The 21,901-nt window shown below is 41.2% G+C and overlaps 1 protein-coding gene across 3 annotated transcripts in view; it reads left to right on the forward strand.

Annotated features, from left to right (window-relative positions):
• Window positions 1–21,901, forward strand: part of DNAH11 (dynein axonemal heavy chain 11) — a 375,791-nt gene that overhangs the window by 264,486 nt on the left and 89,404 nt on the right. For all 3 annotated transcript variants that reach the window (XM_044946526.2, XM_044946527.2, XR_006552702.2), the window contains exon 63: window positions 1,302–1,472. In XM_044946526.2, coding sequence (XP_044802461.2) covers window positions 1,302–1,472 — 171 coding nt within the window. The remainder of the gene's footprint in view (window positions 1–1,301; window positions 1,473–21,901) is intronic.

Raw genomic sequence — 21,901 nt, forward strand, 5'->3', positions numbered from 1 at the left:
TTTTTGCTTTCTGTGGTCTCCCCTCTTTCATGAGTAAAGCTGAATTCTTCCACAGGGTTCTTCATTGTTTTTACCAACATTTTTCTGGTTTTATTTCTCCAGTTCCTATTAATTTACATATGCTTAGAATGTGGCATTAAATTTTAGCATGCACTGAAACCAAATGAATTAGTGAAGTGTCCTGCAGTTCAGTCAATCCATAGATATTTATTACAGTTTTATTCAAATCCAATATTAAGGGCTCTACATACTTAACCTGGAAATCAGATTTTCAATGTCTAGTCATGTAGATAGAAGGAGCTGAACAGCATCCTTTGAGCATACGGTCTTCAAAGCTAGTGATATCCTTCTGGTTTCCATCTTTTTACATGGGCTTTAAGCTCTTCCGCTGATTGAGTAATTATATTGCAGAAATAACCCACATTTAGTAACTACCAGTACTGATCTTTAATTAATAGAATTCTAGTAAGATGGCTCTTTTAAGCTTTATGTTTTAAATAATTAACATAACTAGTGTTTGTCCGGAGAAGGCAACGGCACCCCACTCCAGTACTCTTGCCTGGAAAATCGCATGGACGGAGGAGCCTGGTGGGCTGCAGTCCATGGGGTCGCGAAGAGTCGGACACGACTGAGCGACTTCACTTTCACTTTTCACTCTCATGCATTGGAGAAGGAAATGGCAACCCACTCCAGTGTTCTTGCCTGGAGAGTCCCAGGGACGGGGGAGCCTGGTGGGCTGCCGTCTATGGGGTCGCACAGAGTCGGACACGACTGAAGCGACTTAGCAGCAGTAGCAGCAGCAGTGTTTATCACCTTCCTTTTTCTATAACCCGCCCATGGCTGGTATGTTTAAGATGATGTTTGCCGAGGGAGGTATAGTACCATTGCTGAAAAGCAAAAATGATGGTGAATAGCCAAGCTGCCATAAAAATCGTAACATCACTCAGGCTTGGCCACAGCTCTTGGTCCTGTACTCGTAGAGGAACAAGAGAGTGACCATAAGCCTTTTAAGAAGGACCTCAAGCCTAACTGAAGAGTTAGGGCATCCAACAAAAAGGAGATGTTAAAGATCTAATGTCGCATTACCATAAACTTCACTGACTGGAGAATGAGAGCGCCTTCGTAATAATGGGTTCACGTGACTGAATGGTCAGCATCGTTATGCCCCCCAGTCATGTTCTGTCCCTCCTCCAGGCTGTGCAGGTGACCTAGACTTAAACCAAGGTATAAGGCAATTACATTAAATGTTCCTTGAGTTGCTCCTCACTTTACAGTTACATCAGAATCATCTTATATTTCAGTCAGAGAAGATTCGCTGGGGCCAGTCTATTAAATCCTTCGAAGCGCAAGAGAAGACGCTCTGTGGAGATGTTCTCCTTACGGCAGCATACGTGTCTTATGTTGGATCCTTCACACAACAGTATCGCCAGGAACTGGTGGACTGCATGTGGGTTCCCTTTCTTCAGGAGAAGGTAAGCTCAGTCCCTAACCTGGGCCACATTTGGAAGCATCACACTGAAATTTAAGTAACAAAAACAGTGTATGTTCCAGACATTTTTGTACCTCTGTAATCTCAAATCACTGGAAATTCTAGTATTGAATGAAGTCTTTCTTGTGTGTTGCAGTTTTCTTGTTTTAACGATAGTTTCAACAAGAAGGTAGAAAATAGAAAAATTATTTGTATGAATGATAGGGGTATAGTTGGAAAACTTCTTTAAATGAAACTGTTAACTGAAACCAAATTTGGAATATCATGTGCAATTACAGGGTGAAATTTTTTGGTATGAATATCACAGGTTATTGAAGATTTTTTTTAATGACTACTTTCATATGAAAAGTGTAACACCTTGTATGTAAGTATAAAAATAGCTTACTTTGAATTTGAAAATTCACCTATAAGCAAAACGAAAGCATAGATTGGGGAGATTTCAGATTGTCTAGATTAAGGTTATCCTGGTACAAAGGAGAAACAGAGACAGGGAAGTTTAAATGACTTGGTAAGGTCATAAAAGATAGAAAACCAGACCACTGCTTTCCAGGCCACTGTTTTCTGTGACACATTCTGTTATCGCCACAGTTTGTTGTGATCCACACAGTCAAAGGCTTTGGCATAGTCAATAAAGCAGAAGTAGATGTTATTCTGGAGCTCTCTTGCTTTTTTGATAATCCACCCATGTTGGCAATTTGATCTCTGGTTCCTCTGCCTTTTCTAAATCCAGCTTGAACATCTGGAAGTTCATGGTTCACGTATTGCTGAAGCCTGGCTTGGAGAATTTTGACATTACTTTGCTAGTGTGTGAGATGAGTGCAGTTGTGCGGTAGTTTGAGCATTCTTTGGCATTTCCTTTCTTTGGGATTGGGATAAAAACTGACCTTTTCCAGTCCTGTGGCCACTGCTGAGTTTTCCTAATTTGCTGGCATATTGAGTGGCACATAATTTCCTGGCACTTTCACAGCATCATCTCTTAAAATTTGAAATAGCTCAGCTGAAATTCCATCACCTCCACTAGCTTTGTTGGTCGTGATGCTTCCTAAGGCCCACTTGACTTTGCATTCCAGGATGTCTGGTTCTAGGTGAGTGATCACACCATCATGATTATCTGGGTCGTGAAGATCTTTTTTGTATTGTTCTTCTGTGTATTCTCGCCACCTCTTCTTAATATCTTCTGCTTCTGTTAGGTCCATAGCATTTCTGTCCTTTATTGAGCCCATCTTTGCATGAAATGTTCCCTTAGTAGCTCTAATTTTCTTGAAGAGATCTCTAGTCTTTCCAGTCTATTGTTTTCCTCTATTTCTTTGCACTGATCACTGAGGAAGGCTTTCTTACCTCTCCTTGCTGTTTTTTGGAACTCTGCATTCAAATGGGTATATCTTTCCTTTTCTCCTTTGCCTTTCTGTTCTCTTCTTTTCACAGCTATTTGTAAGGCCTCCTCAGACAACCATTTTGCCTTTCTGCATTTCTTTTTCTTAGGGCTGGTCTTGATCCCTGCCTCCTGTACAGTGTCAAAATCCTCCATCCATAGTTCTTCAGACACTCTGTCTATCAGATCTAAAATCCCTTGAATCTATTTGCACTTCCACTGTATAATCATAAGGGATTTGATTTAGGTCATACCTGAATGGTCTAGTGGTTTTCCCTGCTTTCTTCAATTTAAATCTGAATTTGGCAATAAGGAGTTCATGATCTGAGCCACAGTCAGCTCCAGGTCTTGTTTTTGCTGACTGTATAGAGCTTCTCCATCTTTGGCTGCAAAGAATATAGTCAATCTGATTCAGGTATTGACCGTCTGGTGATGCCCATGTGTTGGAGTCTTCTCTTGTGTTGTTGGAAGAGGGTGTTTGCTATGACCAGTGTGTTCTCTTGGCAAAACTGTATCAGCCTTTGCCCTGCTTCATTCTCTACTCCAAGGCCACATTTGCCTGCTACTCCAGTAATTTCTTGACTTTGTACTTTTGCATTCCAGTCCCCTATAATGAAAACAACATCTTTTTAGGGGGTTAGTTCTAAAAGATCTTGTAGGTCTTCATAGAACCATTCAAATTCAGCTTTTTCAGCATTACTGGTCAGGGCATAGACTTGGATTACCATGATATAGAATGGTTTGCCTTGGAAACGAACAGAGATCATTCTGTCATTTTTGAGATTGCATCCAAGTACTGCATTTCAGACTCTTTTGTTGACTATGAAGGCTCCTCCATTTCTTCTAAGGGATTCTTGCCCACAGTTCAGTTCAGTTCAGTCTCTCAGTCATGTCCAACTCTTTGTGACCCCATGAATTGCAGCACGCCAGGCCTCCCTGTCCATCACCAACTCCCGGAGTTCACTCAGACTCACGTCCATCGAGTAAGTGATGCCATCTCATCTTCTGTCGTCCCCTTCTTCTCCTGCCCCCAATCCCTCCCAGCATCAGAGTCTTTTCCAATGAGTCAACTCTTCGCATGAGGAGGCCAAAGTACTGGACTTTCAGCTTTGGCATCATTCCTTCCAAAGAAATCCCAGGGCTGATCTCCTTCAGAATGGACTGACTGGTTGGACATCCTTGCAGTCCAAGGGACTCTCAAGAGTCTTCTCCAACACCACAGTTCAAAAGCATCAGTTCTTCGGCGCTCAGCCTTCTTCACAGTCCAACTCTCACATCCATACATGACCACAGGAAAAACCATAGCCTTCACTAGACGGACCTTTGTTGGCAAAGTAATGTTTCTGCTTTTGAATATGCTATCTAGGTTGGTCATAACTTTCCTTCCAAGGAGTAAGCGTCTTTTCATTTCATGGCTGCAGTCACCATCTGCAGTGATTTTGGAGCCCAGAAAAATAAAGTCTGACACTGTTTCCACTGTTTCCCCATCTATTTCCCATGAAGTGATGGGACCAGATGCCATGATCTTCATTTTCTGAATGTTGAGCTTTAAGCCAACTTTATCACTCTCCACTTTCACTTTCATCAAGAGGCTTTTTAGTTCTTCACTTTCTGCCATAAGGGTGGTGTCATCTGCATATCTGAGGTTATTGATATTTCTCCCAGTAATCTTCATTCCATCTTGTGCTTCTTCCAGCCCAGCGTTTCTCATGATGTACTCTGCATATAAGTTAAATAAGCAGGGTGACAATATACAGCCTTGATGTACTCCTTTTCCTATTTGGAACCAGTCTGTTGTTCCATGTCCAGTTCTAACTGTTGCTTCCTGACCTGCATACAGATTTCTCAAGAGGCAGGTCAGGTGGTCTGGTATTCCCATCTCTTGAAGAATTTTCCACAGTTTATTGTGATCCACACAGTCAAAGGCTTTGGTATAGTCAATACAGCAGAAATAGATGTTTCTCTGGAACTCTCTTGCTTTTTCCATGACCCAACAGATGTTGGCAATTTGATCTCTGGTTCCTCTGCCTTTTCTAAAACCAGCTTGAACATCTGGAAGTTCACGGTTCACATATTGCTGAAGCCTGGCTTGGAGAATTTTGAGCATTACTTTACTAACATGTGAGATGGGTGCAATTGTGCGGTAGTTTGAGCATTTTTTGGCATTGCCTTTCTTTGGGATTGGAATGAAAACTGACCTTTTCCAGTCCTGTGGCCACTGCTGAGTTGCCCAAATTTGCTGGCATATTGAGTGCAGCACTTTCACAGCATCATCTTTCAGGATTTGAAAGAGCTCAACTGGAATTCCATCACGTCCACTAGCTTTGTTCGTAGTGATGCTGTCTAAGGCCCACTTGACTTCACATTCCAGGATGTCTGGCTCTAGGTGAATGATCACACCATCGTGATTATCTGGGTCGTGAAGATCTTTTATGTACAGTTCTTCTGTGTATTCTTGCCACCTCTTCTTAATATCTTCTGCTTCTGTTAGGTCCCTACCATTTCCATCCTTTATTGAGCCCATCTTTGCATGAAATGTTCCCTTGGTATCTCTAATTTTCTTGAAGAGATCTCTAGTCTTTCCCATTCTGTTGTTTTCCTCTATTTCTTTGCATCTTTCGCTGAGGAAGGCTTTCTTTTCTTGCTATTCTTTGGAACTCTGCCTTCAGATGCTTATATCTTTCCTTTTCTCCTTTGCTTTTCGCTTCTCTTCTTTTCACAGCTACTTATAAGGCCTCCCCCAACGGCCATTTTGCTTTTTTTGCATTTCTTTCCCATGGGTAGTAGATATAATGGGCATCTGAGTTAAATTCTCCCATTCCAGTCTATTTTAGTTTTCTGATTCCTAGAATGTCAACTTTCACTCTTGCCATCTCCTGTTTGACCACTTCCAATTTGCCCTGATTCATGGACCTAACATTCCAGGTTCCTATGCAGTATTGCTCTTTACAGCATCAGACTTTACTTCCATCACCACTCACATCCACAACTGGGTGTTGTTTTTGCTTTGGCTCCATCTTTTCATTCTTTCCGGAGTTATTTTTCCACTGATTTCCAGTAGCATATTGGACACCTACCAACCTGGGGAGTTCACCTTTCAGTGTCCTGTCTTTTTGTCTTTTCATACTGGTCATGGGGTTCTCAAGGCAAGAATACTGAAGTGGTTTGCCATTCCCTTCTCCAGTGGGCCACATTCTGTCAGAACTCTATACCATGACCTCTCCGTCTAGGGTAGCCCTACATGGCATGGCTCATAGTTTCATTGAGTTGGACAAGGCTGTGGTCTATGTGATCAGATTGGCTGGTTTTCTGCGATTGTGCTTTTCATTCTGTGTGCCCTCTGATGGAGAAGGATAAAAGGCTTATGGAAGTTTCCTAATGGGAAAGATTGACTAAGGGGGAAATTGGGTCTTGTTCTGATAGGGGGGTGCTGTGCTCAGTAAATCTTTAATCCCATTTTCTGTTGATGGGTGGGGTTGTGTTCCCTCCCTATTATTTGACCTGAGGCCAAACTATGGTGGAAGTAATGAAGATATGAAGGCTTCCTTCAAAAGGTCCCATGCATGAAAAAACTGCTGCACTCAATGCCCCCAACCCTGCAGCAGGCCACCTCCGAGCCACACCTCTGCCAGAGACTCCTGGATACTCACGGGCAAGTCTGGGTCAGTCTCTTGTGGGGGCACTGCTCCTTTCTCCTGGGTCCTGGTGCAAACAAGGTTCTGTTTGTGCCCTCCAAGACATGCCTCCTGAGAAATCTGTATGCAGATCAAGAAGCAACTGTTAGAACTGGACATGGAACAACAGACTGCTTCCAAATTGGGAAAGAAGTACATCAGGGCTGTATATTGTCACCCTGCTCATTTAACTTATACACAGAGTACATCATGAGAAATACTGGACTGGATGAAGCACAAACTGGAATCAAGATTGCTGGGAGAAATAGCAAAAACCTCAGATATGCAGAGGACACCACCCTGATGGCAGAAAGCGAAGAAGAGCTAAAGAGCCTCTTGATGAAAGTGAAAGAGGAGAGTGAAAAAGTTGGCTTAAAACTCAACATTCAGAAATCTAAGATCATAGCATCTGGTCCCATCACTTCATGGCAAATAGATGGGGAAGCAATGGAAACAGTGAGACTTTATTTTTTGGGCTCCAAAATCACTGCAGATGGTGACTGCAGCCATGAAATTAAAAGACACTTGCTCCTTGGAAGAAAAGTTATGACCAACTTAGACAGCATGTTGAAAAGCAGAGACATTACTTTGCCAGCAAAGGTCCATCTAGTCAAAGCTATGGTTCTTCCAGTGGTCATGTATGGATATGAGAGTTGGACTATAAAGAAAGCTGAGTGCCCAAGAATTGATGCTTTTGAACTGTGGTGTTAGAGAAGACTCTTAAGGGTCCCTTGGACTGAAAGGAGATCCAGCCAGTCCATCCTAAAGGAAATCAGTCCTGAATATTCATTGGGAAGACTGATGCAGAAGCTGAAACTCCAATACTTTGGCCACATGATGCGAAAAACTGACTCATTGGAAAAGACTCTGATGCTGGGAAAGATTGAAGGCGGGAAGAGAAGGGCACGACAGAGGATGAGATGGTTGGATGGCATCACCAACTCAATGGACATGAGATTGAGTAAGCTTTGGGAGTTGATAATGGACAGGGATGCCTGTCATGCTGTAGTCCATAGGGTCACAAAGATTCAGACACAAATAAGCAATTGAACAGAACTGTGTTATCTCAGTTGATTAAAGCAGGTTCTTCATTTACATATCTAGCCGTTCAGTTCAGTTCAGTTCAGTCACTCAGTCATGTCCGCCTTTGCGACCTCATGAACCGCAGCACACCAGGCCTCTCTGACCATCATGACTACTGGAAGAACCATAGCCTTGACTAGACGGACTTTGTTGGCAAAGTAATGTCTCTGCTTTTGAATATGCTATCTAGATTGGTCATAACTTTCCTTCCAAGGGGTAAGCATCTTTTAATTTCATGGCTGCAGTTACCATCTGCAGTGATTTTAGAGCCCCAAAAAATAAAGTCAGCTACTGTTTCCACTGTTTCTCCATCTATTTGCCATGAAGTGATGGGACTGGATACCATGAACTTAGATTTCTGAATGTTGAGTTTTAAGCTAACCTTTTCACTCTCCTTTTTCACTTTCATCAAGAGGCTCTTTAGTTCCTCTTCACTTTCTGCCATCAGGGTGGTATCATCTGCATATCTGGGGTTATTGATACTTCTCCCAGCAATCTTAATTCCAGCTTGTGCTTCATCCAGCCCAGCGTTTCTCATGATGTACTCTGCATATAAGCTAAATAAACAGGGTGACAGTATACAGCCTTGACGTACTCCTTTTCCTATTTGGAAGCAGTCTGTTTCATGTCCAGTTTTAACTGTTGCTTGCTGACCTTAGGACATTAAATCCCTCCTTGTATTTGTGTTCTTTGTTGGTAATTATTCCTCAATTTTCACAATAGCTTTTTCATGACATAAAGACATGCCAATGGAATTTCTGCAAATTAAATATTTTGGGAAAAGTGTCTCATAATAATTGTAAAAGAAAAAATCCTTTTGTACCTGTTATTTAATGTATCTATGGTATCAAGCCATATTTTTATATGGAAGATTTTTTTAAAAGACGATATCTATATAACTCCCTGAATTTCAGAGATTTTCTCTAAGTATTTCTGCCGTAAAATAGTCCTGTTTATGTAAGAGGATAAAGCATTCTGCTAATTTTGTCCACCTCGTACTGCGTTGTGAGTTTCAGAAGGTGTCAGCTATCAAATTCTTCTTTTTGTCTCCATCTCATGTTCTCCAAACTTTAATCTTCTCAATGGGTATCTTGGTCTGATTCACCCAGTGACCTTAAGATGAATGATTATCATCACTTGAGGTCCTCTCTGCATTTTCCATCATTGCCGGGGTCCAGCCCCGGCTGATCAAGGGTATTCGAAGGAGAGACGGCATAGGCGAGGGTCAGGCAACAACTGCTTAATTAAACGTTAATTAAGGATATAAAGAGTAATAGAATGAGGATAGCTCAGTAGGAAAATTCAGTGGAGAAAAGAGGCTGAGTAGCTTGGTTTACGCGGGAGACCAATAAAACTTCAAGACAAGAAGTTTGCACCACTTACGTAGGCCGCAGGCGTCCTTCCGTTCTCCCGAAGAAGAGGAGACACTGAGGCCTCCCCGTCAGATCTTAGAAGCCCAGGCATAATTAGCAAGCATGGCGGGTTCCACGCTCCAGATGGAGACTCAGCCAGGATTTGAAAGAGAGAGCGACATGGGGAGACCGAGTTTCGGTGAACAAGGCCCGCACTTTATTTTCCAAAGTAGTTTTTATACCTTAAGTTGTGCATAGAGGATAATGGGGGAAGGGGTGGAGTCATGCAAGGACAGCAGTTCCTGGTCCTAATCGAAGCCAGGCTTTCAAACTTATCATATGCAAAAGTTCAGGTGATTGACATCATCTTCTGGCCAGGAGGCCTGTTAATATTTTAAGAAACTTATTTTTCTCTAAAGGTGATTATTCCAAAGTCAGGCACCAGCCTCCAAAAAAGCACTGGACAAAGCTGCATTTTACATTTCTATACACCCATTATATCAATCAATACACTGCCAAGGACACAGAAGGTAAGGAGTATGGAGACTTAGCAGCAAACATTGGCTCAATAAGTGAAAAACCCTTCACCAATACAATTTCTAATCGATCTTTTAACTACTCAAAAGAATCTGTGTTTAGACAGTTTAGAACATCTCCTGCCTCTCACAGTTGGGAGGCTCTGAACAATCACATGTGGCCGGAAAAACCTATTCAGGCAGGCTAGAGGATTTCCAAAGGAGTTTGTAGGTTAAACACTGTCACACCCAGGAATTATTAACTGGAGCTGTAAGCTAATTCTTTTTTCAGAGAGAGGTAGTGGGGGACAGCCCCCCGTAAAGTCAGAGGTGTAGGTGAAAGCACAAAGCAGAAAGTAGGCAGACTCTGGTTTTGGGGGTAGATGCTCGAGAATTTCCAGGGGGACTCCTGAGGCTCGATCCCGCCTTTGCGTATGCCGAGCCTCCTTCTTCATGACCTTTGCCATGGGCGGAGCTCCTGCTCCCAGCAGTGATAGAATTCCAGTTGAGCTATTCCAGATCCTGAAAGATGATGCTGTGGAAAGTGCTGCACTCAATATGCAATATGCACTCAATATTCAATATGCCAGCTCCCGGCACATCATTGATAAAATTTTCTCATTCTTTCCAAAATTATAAAGAATTTCACTTCCTAATGTGCAAGCTAGTGAACTTCACGTTGTCTTCTTGCACAGTTCTTCTTCTCTTTGAATCATGTAATAGTATCTGTAGCATGGACTTAGGCTATCGGTCACTTTACATTTTTTTAATTGAAAACTTGCCTTCTCAAATTTAACTTTTAAAATTGATGTTTAATTGCTGGTATCACATCATTTGGGCTTCCCTGGTGACTCAGTGGTAAAGAATTTGCCTGCCAATTCAGGAGACGTGAGTTTAATCTCTGGGACAGAAAGATCGCTGGAGGAGGAAATGGCAACTCAACTTCAGTATTCTTGCCTGGGAAATCCCATGGATAGAGGAGCCTGGTGGGCTATGGTCCATGGGGTCACAAAACAGTTGGACACAACTTAGCGTCTAAAAACAAAAGGAAATCGCATCATTTAGTGTGTTTCTGGGAAGTTTCCCATCAACTTGTATTTTCCCATTTACTTAAAATTCCAAATATGGAATTCCATGAAGATAAAATTTTGTTGTGAAGAGCAAGATTCATTGGCTTATCCGAGCTGTCTAAACTCTCTAAATGTATAGCCAAAGCAAAAATGATAATTTTCTGATGCTGTACGTTAAGAAAACATTTATTTTTAACTACAGGCCTGTGTTTCTCTGTGGGCCCACAACTCTCAGGACTCCGTGTCTATTTTCAGGCATCCCAGCGCTCTCTGCTTGTCTCTTGAGTACAGAGGCTCCAGGCCAGCTGAGAAATAGATCCTCAAACATGAGCAGCTTATTCTCACTATCTCTGGGCAGAGCCGTATGCTAAAGGAAGAAAGAGATTTCAAGTTGTATAAATGACATCCTTTTGGAAGAGACTTTTCTGTCTGTAAGACCCCTGGCAGAAAATGCTGTATAAAACCTAAAAAACGTATGTCCTGTAGAACAGACGTTTCTAGTTTCTCAGTCATGTCTGACTCTTTGCGACCCCATGGACTGTAGCATGCCAGGATTCCCTGTCCATCAACTACTCCCAGAGTTTGCTCAAACTCATGTCCATCAAGTCGGTGATGCCGTTTGAGCTGCTTACTTTATACTCCTAGATTCAGTCACAGCAAAGTGGACAGATAATCACGTCTATATGAACATGTGCCAGGGTTCAAGAGGAGCTGAAATTGTTTATTCATGTTAATGTTTTTTTGATGAATTTTTCCTCATCAGTGTTGCCTCATCCTGCCTTTCTAAGAAGCAACTCCTCATCCTGCTCCACAGTATATAGGATATTTGCTAGAGCTCCTTACTCTCCTGAGTGTCTCTGGCTTGTCATTTGACTTGGGTATCCTGGGGATTTTATAAATTAGCCCACCAACTAATGACTATTTGTGTCCTTTTAAAACATCTCTGGGAAAGATTGAGGGCAGGAGGAGAAGGGGACGACAGAGGATGAGATGGTTGGATGGCATCATCAACTCGATGGACATGGGTTTGGGTGGACCCTGGGAGTTGGTGATGGACAGGGAGGCCTGGTGTGCTGCGGTTCATGGGGTCGCAAAGAGTCGGACACAACTGAGCGACTGAATTGAACTGAAGCTAAGCATGTCATTTATTAACAACCTGTGTACATATTCAAGGTAACCTTAGAGAGAACTCTTATAAAATAAGTCCACAATCCTTAATGTGTTCCTAGAAATGAAGACTGTGTATTCTAAATGCATCAAAACTCCAAAATCTAATAAACAAATTTAACTCTAAGTCAGAATTTCAAGAGGAGTTATATTTTAACTTGATCCAGTGATTCTAAAGTTTTCTGGAAGAATATATTTTCAACAACACCAATGTAATTTTGGAATCAAACAGTAAGAGGGCACTTGGACTTCACAATATTAAAATATATTCTAAAGCTAAAGTAATTACAACAATATGGTTCTTCAAGGGAAATGAAAACTAGAATAGAGATCAGAGTCATTTACGGATGCAGAGATATTTGATATGTTTAATATATGATGATGTGTAAATGCAACTGCATCTACCACCTCCTAACATTTCTACTAATATACCATCTTCCCTCCTGATACTTCTATTCAAGGCCAACCATTTGGGTTATGTACTAGTTTCCATCCCCTTTCCTTTCCTTGAGGACAATTCAAGACAAATTCTCCCCTTTCTGTCATCATCAATTTTTCTGTCTGGATTCATTACTACATCATTCCTGGTAGCACTCAAACACGTAGTTATTTCTCCCATTAAAAACAAATATATCTGGAAATATACATTTCTCTCAACTCTCCCTGCCCCTCAAGCTACTCTTTCATTTCTCTGCCCTCATTTACAGTCATCACTTCAGAAGAGGAATGGATATTCACTGTCTCCACATCCTCCCTCCGTATTTCTAAGTCACTCCAGACAGACTTTCATCCCCACCATGCCACCAAAATGCCTATTATCAGATTTTGCCTTCACATTGCTAAGTTGAGTGGTTCGTTTTTCATTCTCATTGTACTTGACTGAATTTGATGCAGTGGATCACTCCATCCTCCCATCAATACTTGATTTTCTTGAATCACCCTCACTTCACCTTCCACATAACCCCACTGGTCAGTTTTTCTCAGACTTCTTGATTTTTTTCCTACCCTACCCTGCCCCAGTGGCTCAGACAGTAAAGAATCCACCTGCAATGCGGGAGACCTGGGTTCGACCTCTGGGTTGGAAAGATCCCCTGGAGGAGGGTATTCTTGCCTGGCGAATCCCCATGGACAGAGGAGCCTGGCGGGCTGCAGTCCATGGGGTCACAAAGAGTCAGACACGACTGAGTGACAAAGCACACACACCCACCCCAATCTCTTAATGTTGAAATGACCTACACTTCAGTCTTTGAGCTGCTTCTTAACAAGGTTCATGGCTTTAAATGTCCCCTGGGCCCCACTAACTCCCAAATGGATACCTGCAGCCAGACAGTGGCATCTTCCCTTGTGTCTGAAAGATGTCTCAGATGCAGAACATCCAAACTGAATTCCTGATCTTCCCCGTAAAACTTCTACTCAAGTGTTCCCGATTTGTTTAATGGTAGGTCTATCCTTGTGTTAGCTCAGCCTAAAAGACTTTGAGTCACTTTGATGTCAGTCTTTGTCTGACACCCACATCCAATCTATCTAGGAGATTCTGTGGGCTGTACCTTTAAAATATATTCAGAATCTGACCACTTTTTGCCACCTTCACTGCTTGCATCCTGAGCCCAGCCATCAGCTTCCTCTTGAATTACTGTGAAAACTTTCTAACTGGTTTCCTTGCTTCTATATTTGTTGCCTCTCTCCAAATCGGATCTTAACATATCAGCCAGTGTGATATGATGCAAGTCAGATTAACTAATTTTTTTTTCTAAAATCCCTCTGTTGACTTCCCACTGCACTTAAAGCAAAAGCTAGAAACCCTGCAGATGCTTATAAAACCCTCAGTGATTTGGCCCCATTACAGTAAGTCCCTGACATCCGAACCTTCAAGTTGCAAACGTTCAAAGATGTGAATGTACACTTGTTCCATCCACGTCAGGCATGCAGCTGTTGCTGACAGTCCTTGAGCTCTACCGTCTCCCACCTCCTCTCCATCCTGCAATCAGTAACTCTTCTTTCCTGTTCACTTGATGCCAGCCCCTGTATGCCAATTGTTGCACTGTACTACTGTACTTTTTCAAGGTACTGTAAGATTAAAAACGCTTTCTTTTGAGTGTTTTTTTTAAATGTATCATCTGTGTGAAAAGTATTATAAACCTATTACAGTACAGCGCTACACAGCCACTTGTGTTAGTTGGGTAGACAGGCTAACTTTGTTGGACTTGGGAACCAATTGGACTAATGAATGTGCTCTCAAAATAGAACTCATTCATGTGTAGGGGACCTACTGTATCTCCCTGTAACTCACTTTCTGTGATTCCTTTCCTCGCTCATCTGCTCTGGTCACGCTGGGCCATCTTCCGTGAATCTACCACGTATGCTCCAGCCTCAGGCCCTTTGCACCAGCTTTTTCCTCTGTCTTGAAGTGTTTTCACTTAGGACATAGTTTTCGCACTCACTTCCATTAACTAGCTCTTTGTTCAAACAGGAAGAAGATAAGGTGTTCTGCTAGTCCCATCTCTTGAAGAATTTTCCACAGTTTCTTGTGATCCACACAGCCAAAGGCTTTAGCATAGTCAATGAAGCAGAAGTAGATATTTTTCTGGAATTCCCTTCCTTTTTCTGTTATCCAGTGAATGCTGGCAATTTGATCTCTGGTTCCTCTGCCTTTTCTAAATCCAGCTTGTACATCTGGAAGTTCTTGGTTCATGTACTGTTGAAGCCTAGCTTGAAGGATTTTGAGCGTTATCTTGCTAGCTTGTGAAATGAGTGCAATTGTATAGTAGTTTGAATATGGCATGCCCTTCTTTAGGACTGGAATGAACACGGACCTTTTCCAATCCCGTGGCCACTGCTAAGTATTCCTAATTTGCTGGCATATTGAGGGCAGCACATTCACATCATCATCTCCTAGGATTTGAAAGAGCTCAACTGGAATTCCATCACCTCCACTAGCTTTGTTCGTAGTGATGCTTCCTAAGGCCCACTTGACTTTACACTTCAGGATGTCTGGCTCTAAGTGAGTGATCACACATTCATGGTAATCTGGGTCTTTAAGACCTATTTTGTACAGTTCTTCTGTGTATTCTTGCCACCTCTTCTTAATCTCTTCTGCTTCTGTTAGGTCTGTACTGTTTCTGTCCTTTAGCGTGCCCGTACTTGCATGAAATATTCCCTTGGTATCTCCAATTTTCTTGAAAAGATCTCTAGTCTTTCCCATTCTATTGTTTTCCTCTGTTTCTTTGAATCGTTCGCTTAAGAAGGCCTTCTTGTTTCTCTTTGCTATTCTCTGAAACTCTGCATTCAGTTGGATATATCTTTCCTTTTCTCCTTTGCCTTTTGTGTCTCTTCTTTTCTCAGCTATATGTAAGACCTCCTCAAACAACCATTCCTTCTTGCATTTCTTTTTCTTGGGGATGGTTTTGGTCACTGCCTCCTATACAATGCTATGAACCTCTGTCTATAGTTCTTCAGGTACTCTGTCTATCAGATCTAATCCCTTGAATCTATTTGTCACTTCCACTATAATCATAAGGGATTTTATTTAGGTCATACCTGAATGGCCTATTGGTTTTCCCTACTTTCTTCAATTTAAGTCTGAATTTGGCAATTAAGGAGTTCATGATCTAAGCCACAGTCAACTCCCAGTCTTATTTTTGCTGACTGTATACAGCTTCTCCATCTTTTGCTGCAAAGAATATAATCAATCTGATTTTTGTATTGACCATCTGGTGATGTCCATGTGTAGAGTTATCTCTTATGTTTTTGGAATAGGGTATTTGCTATGACCAGTATGTTCTCTTGGCAAAACTCGATTAGCCTTTTCCCTGCTTCATTTTGTACTCCAATGCCAAATTTGCCTATTACTCCAGGTAATGCTTGACTTTTTATTTTGCATTCCAATCCCCTGTGATGAAAACGACATATTTTTTGGGTATTAGTTTTAGAAGGTCTTGGAGGTCTTCATAGAACCATTGGACTTCAGCTTCTTCGGCATTAGTAGTTGGGAAATAGAAGTGTGTTACTGTGATGTTGAATGGTTTATCTTGGAAACAAACTGAGATTATTTGTCCTTTTTGTTATTGCACCCAAATGCTGACGTGCCTTTGCTGTGACTTTTAAATAATATTTACTATATAAATATTTACTCGGTAAAGAATCCACCTGCAATGCAGGAGATCTGGGTTCAATCCCTGGGTTGGGAAGATCCTCTGGAGGAGGAAATGGCAACCCACTCCAGTATTCTTGCCTGGAGAATCCTGTAGACAGAGGAGCCTGATGGGCTACAATCCATGGGGTCGCAAAGAGTCGGACATGACTGAGCGACTAAGCACACACTGTTTGAGACTCTTGTTGTTTGTGAGGGCTCCTCCATTCCTTCTAAGGGATCCTTGCCCACAGAAGTAGATATAATTGTCATCTGAATTAAATTTGCCCATTCCCATCCATTTTAGTTCACTGATTGCTAAAATGTCAGTGTTCTCTTTTCCAGATTCCTACACAGTATTGTTCTTTACAGCACTGGACACATTACTTGCACCACCAGATACATCCACAACTGGGCATCTTTTACACTTTGGCTCAGCCTCTTCATTCTTTTTGGAGTTATTTCTCCACTTTTTCCCAGTAGCATATTGGACACCTACCAACCTGGCACGCTGCTCTTCCAGTGTCATATCTTTTTGCTTTTCCATACTGTTCATGAGTGTCTCAAGGCAAGAATACCACAAATTCCTAGATGTGATTACAACCTTTATCCCTCAGCATGCCTCATTCTACTCTATTTTTTCCACTATAGCATTTATTACTTGCTCATACATTGCTTTGTTATGGTTAACATCTTTCCTCTCCCCCAGAAAAAATGTAAGATCCATGGAAGCAAGTATTTTGTTCACTACTCTATCCTAGAATGGTGCCTGGAACATTGTAGATGTTCCGTGTTTATTTTCATTGAGAGATAATTTATACACCTTATGATTCACCCATTTAAAGCATACGATTCAGTGGTGGTTAGTGCAGTCACACAGCTGTGCAGCTCTCATCACAGTCCATTCTAGAGCATTTTCACCATTCTCAGTGTAAACCCCATACCCATTAGCTGTCACCCACAATCCCCCAGTCCTTACTGGGCATAGATAACCATTAATCTATTTCATGTATCTATAAATTTGCCTGTTCTGAACATTTCATATGAATGAACATATGTGATATTTCATGACTGACTTCTCTCACTTAGCTTGTTTTTAAGATTCATCAATGATATAACCTGTATCAGTATTTTATCCCTTTCTATGACTGAATAATATTCCTTATTATTGGCATATAAATGTGGATATATCACATTTCATTTATCCATTCATCCATTGATGGTCATTTGGGTTGTTTCTACTTTTTTTATTATTATGAATAATGTGGCTATAAACAGTTGAATTATTCATGTACAAGTTATTGTGTGTGGACACATTTTATTTCTCTTTCATATATACCTAAGAGTGGAATTTTCTGAGTTGTATGGTATCTCTGTATTTAATCTTTGACAAACTACCAGCCTATCAGTACATATTTTAGAATAAATGTATGCTTAAATGTGTATTTCAGATCAGTAGGGGAAGTAATAGATTATGCAATAAATGCTGATAGCACGACTCACCAACTGTTTGGGCTGAAATATAGTTAGGGCTCTCCTTTATGGTTTCATGGGAAGTAAAAAGAGTTCCAAATGATTTAAGTATTAGAATGTTAAATAACTTAAAATGTAGATGAACTGTACAGTTATAAATCAGAAATTGTAGATCAACATTACAGAATCAGTGAGGGGCCATATTATAACCCCCATGTAACAAGCTGAGAAAAGAAATGTGAACTTAATCCTAAGCATGGGCAGTCATTGAAGGATTTTAAGCAGGTCTATGACATGATCAGTATTATCCATTTGAAAAGCTCACACTGGCCACCAAAAAAGCAGTGACTTGGGGGGCGGGGGAAGAGACCCTTGTTACCAACTAAGAGCGATAGCCCAGAAGGGTGAACACCGTGATGACAGTGGGTGTGACAAGCAGGAGAGTGACTGCAGAGGAAGCAGGAAGCAGAGCTGATGAAACAGGGTAAGGGTTGACGGGGAGAAAGTCAATATATGCAGGTGCCATTCCCTCAGATTAAAATCATTTTAGGAGAAACGATGAGGAGTTTGGTTTTGAAGTGTCTCTAAAACATACAAGTGTCAGTAACCAGTAGAGAACTGGACAAGAGCATTACTGGGTGAGAGTGAGATTTGGGAGTCACTGATGTATAGATAGTTCTTGAAACTACATGTGGTAAGATCACCTAGGGAAGATGTTTAGAGTGAAGTGAGCCGAGTCAGTGCTGACATGTAAGTAGGAAGTTGAGGAAGATGAAGAAGGTGCAGTCAGAGACTGGAGAAGCCCAAGGCAAGAGTGGTATCATAGGAGGTAAGAGTATAAAGATGGGGATGGTCAGCGATGCCAAAGCCATAGAGACAAGTGAGAGACTAGCTAGGAACTAAAAGTGTCATCAGACTTGGAAGGATGAAAGTCTTTTCTGACCCCAAGGGTGTAATGAGCCAGAAGCAGACTGCACTGAGTTATACAGGAAGTAGGCAGAAAAGATAGGCTATTCTTGTAGGAATTTGCTTTGAAGAGAAGGGGATAAACAGAAGTGCCTGGTTGAGACATGAAGCTAAGTGAAGGTTTTTTTTTCTTTCTTTTTTTCTTTCTTTTTTTTTTCTTCCTTTTTTAGTATGAGTAAGACTAGAACATGTTTCTAGTCTTCCAGAAAAGGAAAGGAAAAGGAATTACTGATTGTAAAACAGGGAAGAGGTCTGATCCATCAGGAACTGGGAAGTAGGGATAAGAATAGAGGAAAAGGGAATGACTTTCAGGTAGAAGAAGCAAGACTCCTTGAACTTAGTTGGAGGGAAGGGGAGAAAGGGGACATAGGCAGGCAGAAATGCTGAAAGAAAGTTGTAGTTGTAGCTGCTGGTCTCTCTTCTCTTCAGGAAGCAGGAAATTGCAGCGCTAATCAGCCAAAGATAAGAAAATTGAAATGAGAATGTTGGCAAGGAGAGTGGCAAAAACATCAAAAAGTATCCATTGAAGGCAGTCAGAGAATAGATGTTAAAGCCTTGCCAAGCAACTTTGAGAAGCCAAAGTAGAATTTGGAAAAGATAAATTTGCAGTCACAGTAATAAAGCTTTCATCAGCAATACTCACAGTCTGGGACCAAAAGGAGAGGACAAGAGTTACTTCAGCCAGGATATACAGGGTGATAGGCAGATAAGCCAGAAGGACAGCATGTTCACAACAGCATTATTCAGAAATAGCCAAAAGGTGGAAGAAATCCAGATGTCCATCAACAGATGGATGGAAAAAGAAAATGTGGCATATACATACAGTGGAATATTATTCAGTCTTAAAAAGGAAAGAAATTCTGACACATTGCAACATGGATGAATCTCGTAGATGTTATGCCAAGGGAAATAAATCAGTCATAAAAAGACAAATATTGTGTGATTCCACTTATACGACATACCCAGAATAGTCAGTTTCATAGAAAAAGAAAGTATCGTGGTAGTTGCTAGGGGCTGGGGGGAGTGAATAATGGGAGTTATTGTTTAATGAGTATGGGTTTCAGCTTGGGAAGGTGAAAAAATTTTGGAGATGGATTGTAATGGTGATTGCACAACAGTGTGAATCACAATTGTGCAAATCACAATTGCACAATAGTGAATACTATTACTGAAGGAATATTACTGTAACTATATACTTCAAAATGATTAGGATGACAAATTTTATAATACAGTTATTTTGCCACAATGAAAAATACATGGTGGATAAAGGACCTGATGTCTTAATACTGTTGATAAGAGCAAATATTGTATCCAGAGGTTTGAGAAGAGGTATAGATAATCATGGTTAAAGAATTGGGTATTAAAAGTTAGGTTTCAATACTGAAATAATTTCAGATTATTACAAGGTCTGGAACAGCATCTCTCATCTGAAGAAGGCGATAGGCAGACTTCCCTGGTGGCCCAGTGGTTAAGACACCGAGTTTCCACTGCAGGGGGCATAGGTTCAGTCCCTAGACAGGGAACCAAGATTCCACATGCTGTGTGACTTGGCCAAAAAAGAAAAATTTACTTAATTTAAAAAAGGAGATAGTATAGTACCCTGCCAAAACATATCAGCATTTTTGAGTGTGGAGGATGTGCAAGGGAGGCGAGGGATGAGGTGTCGTGTGATTGTCACAGCTGGTTCTGGCATCTTCCTCTCCCCCTGCCTCTTCCCCCAGAATGCTGGAGTGGAAAGGAAATGCAGAGTTTTCGCGTGAAGGGTATCAAGGCTGGAGAGTGGATTCGACATGTCTGCCAGCACTGAGGTAGTCACAGATTGGCAGCCAAACTTGGAAAGTGGGAAGGACCAATAACTAAGGCTTTCAGATGAGGAGGATACATAAAGGAGTGTATGGCTGGACTCCATGAGCCTCAAATATGTTGCTTTTTACTTAAGGATAGAAGAGCTGTGGGGTCTTGGAATGATGTGCAGGGGAGTAAGAAGAGTGACCACTGTTACCCCTATATGCTTTTTCAGTAATAGGAATACTAAGAAAATGGAAAATCTACTTGAGAAAGCCCTCAAGGAAAATGAGACCCTAGGGCAGTGATTCTTGGACTCCAGCTTCATATTTAAATCATGTGGGAGTGAACTTTTAAAACATACTGATGCCAGTTGAAGTTGAATCATTAGAGATGGGGTGGTATTGGCAGCTTTCAAAGCTCTCGTGTGATTCTAATATACAGCCTGGGGTTGAGAGGCTATGTCCTAGGAAAGAGCTGAGTTTGGGTTGAGAAAAGCAGGTAGAGGGAGAAAGCAAGAGAGTTTGACCCAAATAAGACTAGGAGATCACAAGAGCTGTGGGAAGAGTTGTCAGGAAGTGCTGCAATGGGGCCATGAGTTTAGAGGATGGCAAGGGGTTGTAAGTGAAAAGGACAGGGACAGTGGGCATATGTGACCTTGAGGGTACAAATAAAATTGTTACCCAAAATTGTTTCCATCCAAAGCCATCATCTGCTGGGCAGACAAATGAAGGCATGGCCAAGTTCAAGGAGGCATTTGCACTCCACTCATTACTCTGACCTCACAGTTTATAGACAGACAAATACATGGAATTACTATACATGGAGTCAACCAAGTCTCAGTGTCCTAAGCAAAAAAGAGGGAGGGAGAGACCTACTTTGCAGAACTCCTGTAAGAGTTAAGTGAGGCAAGGAACAGAGCAGATGTATATGAGTAAATTTTGTAAACACTTAAAACCTTACAAATATCACTTGTTCTGTTAACTGGGAGTCTTACCTCATCAGGAAGTTCCCTTTTATCCTTTGAAATATGCCCTGGGATCAGTTCCCAGAGGATTCTGATTTGTATTTGGTGTTAGGGTTAGTCTAGTTTGGCTCAGGGTGTGTGCTTCCTTCCAGCCTGCTTCTCTCTAGTAAAAGCTTCTTAAGAAGGGAGCCTCTTTCCTCCTCCTCTTTTTTTAAGCTCCATCTTGACTGACAGCATGTTGCACTATTTAATGAAGCAATTAGATACTGACTTGCTAGGCTGACTTTGGACTCCCTCTTTGCCCTTGGTTTCTGAACTAATATTCTTTTCTGCATACTCCTTCAAGGAATTCTGCAAAGAAGAGTGGATTAAAAAGATATATATGAATTGAGGTTTATTTTCCCCAGTGTAAACTTAGGTTAAAACTTACTGTGAAAGTGATAACCATATTGTAACTATTAGATTTTTTTTTGATGAAAAAAATTTCTGTGTAGTCATACAAATACCTGTCTATTTGAACATAATACTATAAAGCAAATATCCTAAACTTTGTTTCTAAAATTTTAAGTCTCGAAGTATTTTATAGTATTTATGATATTCTTTAGTGTGAGTTACCTGCTTTGTTTTGCCTGCTATTGGATTGGCCAAAAATTTCCTTCAGGTTTTTTGGTAACATCTTAGAAAAACTCAAATGAACTTTATGGCCAACCCAGTAGGTTAAAGTGGCCATTAAAAAAGGGAGACTCGCTTTCATCCCCTGCACTGTGCTATGTACGCAGTAGGTACTCAAACAATGCAAACTATTGAATTCAGATACAAGATCTGTATGTGTACCTTCTGTTACTCCTTAATGCTTCAA

Source organism: Bubalus bubalis, chromosome 8 (assembly GCF_019923935.1).
Source record: "Bubalus bubalis isolate 160015118507 breed Murrah chromosome 8, NDDB_SH_1, whole genome shotgun sequence".
Classification (NCBI taxonomy): Eukaryota; Metazoa; Chordata; class Mammalia; order Artiodactyla; family Bovidae; genus Bubalus; species Bubalus bubalis.